Source organism: Protopterus annectens, chromosome 1.part0 (genome assembly GCF_019279795.1).
Source record: "Protopterus annectens isolate FY-2018-M chromosome 1.part0, PAN1.0, whole genome shotgun sequence".
NCBI lineage: Eukaryota > Metazoa > Chordata > Ceratodontiformes > Protopteridae > Protopterus > Protopterus annectens.
In genome coordinates this window covers 646,817,860-646,825,868 of record NC_056725.1, presented here as the reverse complement: position 1 = coordinate 646,825,868, position 8,009 = coordinate 646,817,860, and the positions used below count along the sequence as shown (strand labels likewise).

Here is an 8,009-nt window from a genome sequence, read left to right as displayed (position 1 = left end):
GGGTACGTAAAGAGACAAAAAATGGGAGGTTGTTAACAAGGGGAAGTGGTGGAGCTAAAATCTTCCTTTTTACCCCTGCTTAATCTAATAATTTTGTATCCAGAAGAAATCATCAGTTTAGTCAAACATCAGTGACATGCCTGAATAATAAAAACTGGGAGCGATTCTAACAGATCTGCGAAGCTTACAGTGAAAGCACACACTAATTGATAGCGTTTTAACGCTGGGGTGTGAAAGCTATACATGACAGCCTTTCTTATTAATTATTTATAAGAGTCTTCTTCTTGTTCCTCCTTTTTTTATTGACCATGTTTACGCAGGAGCTGGGGAAACATTTTAGTGTCAGACAGGAAGTTAAATTGCAAGTGCTTTTGTGCTCGACTTTGCTGTAAGTTACTATTCTGTTATTCAGATCTCGTCTGTTGTTTCTGATAGTTGGCAGGAACAACAGTATCTTGTATTTCTGAATAGAAATTGGTGTTGGTGACAGAAACAGGATTAGAGCCATGAAGCTGGAGGTAAGAGATCGTTTGCTGCTGTGTGGGAACTGTTCTGTGAACATATGGTGTGTATAATTGTAGTGCTGAATTTTGCTAACTGCAATCTTTATCCTTATCAGTGTAGTCTGAGTTACAAAAGGGAATTAGGACACCTACTCTGAAAATATAAAACGATGAACACTTCAATTCAGAATGCTTTCAATATGTGTTCATTTAAAATCTGTCAGCAGGCAAGGATTGTAACTCATTTATACTGTTTGTGTATAGCTTAAAATGCCTCTGGTTGTGCAAATTTATATGACAGAAAGTATAAAGTCTGCCAGCAGGCAGAGATCATGACTCACTGAATTACACATCTTGGTATACTTCAACTGTACCTGATTTCCAGGGATGTCTTTGACTCCAAAATTTAGCTCTGTCCCTCTTAATACCTCCTAAAATTGGTGACTCTTGGAGGAAAGGTGGTGAATTATACTAAAGAAATAATAGCAGTAATTAAGAGTTATAGATTTATTTTATTTCACAAAATGTATATTAATTAACATTCTTTTATTCTGCCAATTTCTCAAGTTATCAGTATTAATATTTTAAAAATGTCCCTGATTCTGTTGAAATTTGTCCCTGAATCGTTGAGAGCTATGCTTCTTGGAGCCAAACACGGAGAAAACTGCACTTTATTCACATTTTAAAAGAACAGTCACATTATCTTATTGCCTTCCTTGTTTACTACAATACCTAAACTGTTTTCCACCAGCAAGAGACCAAATGAGGGGACAGGCAGATTATTCCAGAGAAATTAAAATAACTAGAATACATGCACAAAGATAGTAATAAGTGTAACAGTCTCATAATAAATACTTTTATTCAGTTTATTAGTCATGACCCCATAATTTCTTAGTCAACTGTTAAAGATGTCCAAAAAAAAAAAAAAGCATGTATTTTTGCATTCATACATGATAAAAAATCTAATTTGCTTAAATCACTGTTTTGTTCTAGAAAATGATGGTGAGCAACCAAACTTTTTGCTCATAGGTAAGTACTAGGCTATCGGCCCAAGGGCATTTATAAGCCTAGCCAGAATGTGTTGGCTTTCGCCACCCCCTTAGATTGGTTCCTTGTGCCTCTGTCCAGCAGAGCCATTAGTTCCCTGCGCCACTCTCCACCAGAGCCACTGCAGTGATCCCGAGGGTAAATTTTCTGTTTCCCATCCACCCGTCAAGGTTTCTCTTGAAGAGTGTTAGTTAGGGGCTCTGCCTGTTGTATATTGAAATCCTGTTCCAAAGCATGGGGGAGACTCTGTGACAGGAATCTATCCCTCCAGCATGTCCTATTTATCGTTGTGCTGAGGTTTATATCTCTAGAGCATGTGGCTCTCCAAGATTTGTTTTTTTTTAGGTGGAGCATGTCCATCAATTCTGAGTTGGACATGGCCTTTATTGTCAGGCAGAGATCACCTCTGAGTAAGCGGTATGCAGCCAAGTACAGCTGGAGTTTCTTGAGTCGGGCTGCATAGGGCATCTGTTTGAGGCCAGTAATCCTCTTGGTGAGGTACTTTTGTGGTCTTTCCAGCTGTTGCAGGTGTCTTGTAAGGTACATCCCAAATGGGGTGTTGTATTCTATGATGGGTCTAATGAGTGATGAGTAGAGAGGTACAATGATTTTCTAACCACCTTGGCAATATGATTATCAAAGGAGAGATTACTATCTGCTTGGGTCCCCAGATCCCTTATTACATTTTCTGTATTTAGGGGACTACCACCTATGTGGTAGTTCGCGGGTACTTTATTTTTTCCAAAGGGGATGACTATGCACTTTTTGGCATTTAGCTTGACGCCATGATTTTGATACCAGGTATCAGTCTCCGTAAGACCCTTCTGGAGGGTGTCTGTATCAGCCGGAGAATCAGTTATGGCCCCTAGTTTGCAGTCATCTGCGAACTTGGTCAGCCATAGTCCTCTTATACTTGCCTGTACCTCTGAGAAATATATACCGAACAGGAGGGGTCCTAGGAATGAGCCCTGGGGGACACCACTTGTAACCAGTTTAGAGTCAGACGTAGAGCCTGCAACTCTCACCATGTGGGTTCTATCCATGAGCCAGTTGGCAACCCATCTCGTGATGTAGGGGTTTATGTTCAAGCTGGTGAGCTTGTCTGTAATACTAGAATGGGGAATGGTGTCAAAAGCCTTTGCGAGGTCTAGGTAGGCTGTGTGGACCTCCTTTCCCTTGTCTAATGCCTTGGTAACTGTCTGAAAGAAGTCCACCAGGTTTAGGAGGCATGATCTGCCCTTATCAAAGCCAAACTGGGTAGGGTCCAAGGTTTGGAGGTTCCCAATGTCTCTGTTAATGAGTTCCATGATGATGCGCTCCATAGCCTTGCAGACCAGGCTAGTCAGGCGTATAGGGCGATAGTTCCCAGGGTCCATTGTGGCTCCACCTTTGTGGAGTGGGATAACTGTTGCTGTGTGCCACTCTATAGGTACGTAGCCTGTAGATAGGCTGAGTTTGAACAGTGTGTTTAGGTGAGGGGTTAGTTCATTTTAGAGCTCTTGTAAGATGCAGCCTGGGACATTGTCCGGTCCCATTGAAGCTGTGTTTTTGGCTTTGGCTAGGGCTGTTTTAAACTGTGTGTTGGTGATTGATGGGGCCCTACATTCTTCCGGTATGGTTATGGGCCCTTTAGGAGGTGGGGGGGGGGTGAAGTTTGCACTAAATCTGTCTGCCAGAATGTTGGCAATATCAGTCGGTTCAGTGTATTTTGTGCCATTCTGCACTAACTCTGAGCAGATTTGAGAGTTTCCACTTATGTTCTTGACATAGCTAAAGAACGCTTTGTGGTTATCTTTGGAGTCATTGGCACTTTTTCTTTCAAAACTAGCCTTGGATGATTTAATGAGGGATCGTAGTTTCTTGCTGATACTTGATACTGATCAGGGATGTCTTTCCTTCTTGGGATTTTACTCTTTTCTGTACTATTTTCCTCCTCCTGTTGTATAGCTTGTTTATGGCAGGGGTCCACCAGACTGGTTTCCTTTTCCTGGAGGAGTGAGTCTTGATTTTACTTGGGATAGCACGATTCATGCTTTCCTGCAGATGCTCATAGAGTGTCTTTGTAAAGGTTTCAGCAGCTTGGACAGCATTGTCCTTTAGCATGGGGGCTGTGAACCTTTCCACCTCGGTCTTAAGTAACATGAAGTTTGCTTTTGAAAAGTTTTTCACAGTGGTTTCCTTGATTGGGGGTGGGGGCGGAATGTGGATATCCAGAATGATTAGTCTATGGTCTGATCTAACCAGCGAGGGGTTGACCTCCGGTGTGGAACACCGTTCGCCCATGTTGGTGATGACCAGGTCCAATATGTTGTTCCCTCTGGTGGGGGTGTTGATCAGTTGATCCAGGGCATTCAAGTTTATAAATTCTAGGAAGCGTTGGGCAAGGGAGTTAGTACTTGAGTAGTTCTCCCAGTTTATGTTTGGGTAATTGAAATCACCCAATATTAAGGTGTTTGGTAGGACCTTCATGTTTCCCAGTGTCTCCAGAAATGCGGAATGGGGGTCCTAGGTCATGGTGGCTGATCTGTAGCAAGCTACAATTTGGATTGCAGTTTTGCCCGTTGTTAGTTGCACAATGATGATCTCTGATGCATTGTGCTGTGCCACTAACCTGGAGGTGTGGGTATCCTTGATGAATATGGATACACCCCCGCCTTTTGTGTTTCGGTCCTGGTTCTATGGCCAAAAGGTATGGTATGAGTTATAGCCTAGTAGTGCTGGGGTGCGCTCAGGAGCCTTAAACCAGGTTTCTGTTACTGCACAGGTGTCGATGTTCTCCATACTGAGGAGTGCCTCGAGTGCATGCATTTTGAGGTTTAGACTTCTGACATTGAGGAGCATTACCCTCAGTTTTTGGTTACTTGTGCTATTTATGGTGGTGGGTTTGTCTTTTGAGCCTTGCCTAAAAAAGGCACTATGGGGGCGGCAAGAGCCTTGGCCAGTATTTGAAAGCCTAAGGGTGACAGGTGCAAGCCATCTCTTGCGAAGCAACGTGGCTTGTCGAGCATGTCATCCCAGGTGGACAGATACTGGATCCCCTTTGAATGACACTAGAAACTTAGCCAATTGTTGAAATTGATCATTTTTTCTTTATACTGTGGCATCATTCTTGGTGAGGGCAGGATGCTACTCAGGGTCATGCCGGCCTGGGCTACATGATCAGAGAGCTCTTCCATGTCTCTTTTCATGTAGTCCAGGGAGGTACGTCTGAGGTCATTCACACCAACATGGACAGTGACAGAGTCATATTTGTACTTGTTCTGGAGTGACCTGAGTGCTTGTGTTATGTGGCGGATCCTGGCGCCCGGCAGGCAGCTAACTGTAACCGTCTCCTTGTCCAGCTTAGTTAGTGGGACATCAGTGTGCCTGACTATAGAGTCACCTATTACTAGTGTGTTGGGTATGTTATTTTGCCTTAAGGGCTGTGATTGCGTGGCACACTGATTATGTGAAGTATGTGTTTCATGGTTGCTGATGGTGTGTGGAGGTTGCTTGGATATCTGCTTTGGAGGTCTCTGTTGTTTTTGCAGATTTTTATTTAGAACCTCCGAGTATGTTTTCATGTGTGTTATTTGCCGGTGGTGGTTTATTAGGTCTATGTGATACTGGTGGTGTGTTGCAAGTATTACCCTTCTCCTCTTGACTGTCAGTTCCAGTCTTGGGTTGAGAGAGCTTTGCCCCCAGTATGGCTGTATAATTGCAACTCTCGCATGTAATAGTGTTTGGTGGTAGGAGGAGAGGGTTGTCTTGTGTACATGAGGCAGCTGTAACATTGCCTCAAAATGCCCAGATTCACCAGTTGGACTGGCGAGTACACTGGAAACTGCCCTTTGGACATGCCTGAATAGGTAGAGTAAGCTGTTTTTCTGATTGGCTGGTGGGGACGAATAGAGAGCCTTGTCCTTCTGGACAGTATGGGGGGGGTCTAGTGCCAGGCTTAATTAGTGCTTGCTATGAGTTTTAAGCGAGTGCTTGACTGTGAAATGAATGGTTTGAGTGCTAAAGTTGAAGGTTTGTCTAGTTCCAAGGGAAAAATTGAAGAGTAGACTTCGTGGAGTCGAGAATAGTTTATCTCTAGCTAACCGGCACTGCGCAAGACTTCGTGGAGTCGAGAATAGTTTATCTCTAGCTAACCGGCACTGCGCAAAACAGCGCAAATGCGGTTTTTCTAACAGGGAAGTGGAAGAGAGAAAAATTAGCCCAAAATGGCCGATAAACTAACTTCTGGGTGGAAACCACTCCTCCAGGGACAGATAGGCTGCTCAAAGCTCCCCTCTCTCACAGGTGAATAGAGAAACTTCCTTCTATCCAAGTAAGGTATGGGCAACACAGAAACTTGTAACACAGCCCTGGATTCAGTAATAACCTGAAAACCGGACTATACTAGTTGAGAAAGGTGGGAAACAAGTATTTTTTTTGTTTTAGCACCTTCTGATGTTTGTCAGATTTTGTAAGATGAGTAATCTCACCATCTGACTACTTTAGTGTTGCCACTTTTTCAGATGTATAAAGTATATTTTTTTTTTGTAGAAACATCCAGTCCAAAGGGCAGAGCTTCACCTTTTTGCCAAAAAATAAGCTTATTCTTGTACCATTTTGAGTTGCTTAATCTATTTTCTTATAACATTTAGGTGTCTCATATACAAAATAAATGTTTTATGTTGCAATTAAAGAAACCTTAGGAAATATTTGTCTTAAATCTTAGAACATTTGCCTTTTTAGTTTTCCACAAGACACAGCTACTCAAAGAAGGACTGTCCCTCGCAAAGAGGGACAGGTGGTAACCCTAGACTACTTTGTCCACTATTAACTCTTTTCACACAGACATCTCAACAAATACACAATGCAGGAATAATAACAGCCTTGATATGTATTAACAAACTCATTTATGTGATGAGCAACAGAGCTTTAGCTAGAGCAGGATCAAGGCAGTAGTTGCCTCATCAGCAAGCTGTTGGGGGGCAGTGATAAACAGTTGTTAGTGGGCACAAGTGCAGTGGTGTCATTCAGTTAAGTCTCAAGTGATATTGTGGATTCCTAAATGAATGCTGACACTGTGTTTGTGTTTTAGTTAGGATCTCAAGAGTGTTTTAACTTAGTAACTGTAGAAAGGAGCTTAATACAATTACTGAGAGTTACAGTTGTGTTTTTTGTTTTTTTTTTGTTTTGTTTTGTTTTGTTTTATTTGTTGGGCCTTAACTTTGGGTTGCAGTGGATGCTAGTCTGCTGAAATGCCCAGTACACCAGAAGACTGTGATCTCTTATATGGATGAACTGTGGAACCTTTACAAACAATGGTAATGCTTTCTATGAATGGGGCATATCTAGTTTACCAAGAACTATTCTCAGAGGGGTGCCTAAAGGAACTTCCCCATTTGGGAGAGCATTAGACTAAAGATCTAAATGTCCCTGGTTCAATTCTGGGTTTCGGCAAATATACCTTTAGTGAGTAGGTTTGGCATAAAGGTCAAGGTCTTCACCTCATTGACACAAGATACAAGACTTGATTCTAAACTCAAGATATTGACTAAGCTTAAAATGGCTGTTCAGGGCAGTTAGCCTAGTATTCACCTATGAACCTGTCATCTGCAGTATGTAAGCCTTCTCAGCAAAGTACTCTTGACAAAGAATTAGTCGGAGTGTCTTCAGGATATCTTTTTTGGAAGAGGCTGGTGGCCCCTTTTCAGGGGAGAACTGTGGTAGTATGTTAGCAAGCTAGGGGAAATTAATCTACTATTTTTGAAATAAATACTATTGGATCTTTTACATCCACCTGATCACCAACTCGGGCAGATGGGGTCTCGGTTTAACATCTAATGAAAAGGATGGCACATTTCAGAGTGCAGCACCCTATAATGATGCACTGTCATGTCAGTAACTGAAAATTAATCTAATCACCTGAGATGGGAAATATTATTATTATTATTATTATTATTATTATTATTATTATTATTATTATTATTGCTGTCTGTGACTGAGCTCTGTTCCACTTCCATGAAGCACAGTGCGGGGGGGGGGTGTAGTTATCTGTGGCAGTGACAGCACTGTTCCATTAAACACAGTGTTGGAGATGTTGTAGTTATCTGTGGCAATGACAGCACTATTCCCATGAAGCACAGTGCAGGGGGATGGTGTAATTATCTGTGGCAGTGACAACACTGTTCAACTTTGCAGCTTAATGGCTGCAACTTAGCATATTTCTTTTCTGTAATGCAAGCCCCCCTTCATACTCCATCCTTGTATCTGCTGTCTAATAAACCTATCTCAGAGGTCAACAAACTGTGTAAGATGTTCTGTTAAAATGTTGGTTAAAGTAAAGCATCATCCAGGTGACTAGTCTCAATGCAGCTGGTTTAACCAACCTTTAGGTGACTAGTCTCAATGCAGCTGGCTTAGGTGAGACAATAGGTAATGAAGAAACTAAGTGCCATTTTTAAATTAGAAGTGACTAAGCCCTGT

At 42.1% G+C, this 8,009-nt stretch overlaps 1 protein-coding gene across 1 annotated transcript in view; it reads left to right on the top strand.

Moving 5' to 3' along the window:
* Positions 1-353: 353 nt before the first annotated feature.
* LOC122793738 (gastrula zinc finger protein XlCGF26.1-like) overlaps positions 354-8,009 on the top strand; it is a 184,680-nt gene continuing 177,024 nt past the window's right edge. Inside the window, exon 1 of the mRNA XM_044061941.1 lies at positions 354-518. Within this exon, the coding sequence (XP_043917876.1) occupies positions 507-518 (12 nt within the window). The 5' untranslated portion in view covers positions 354-506. The remainder of the gene's footprint in view (positions 519-8,009) is intronic.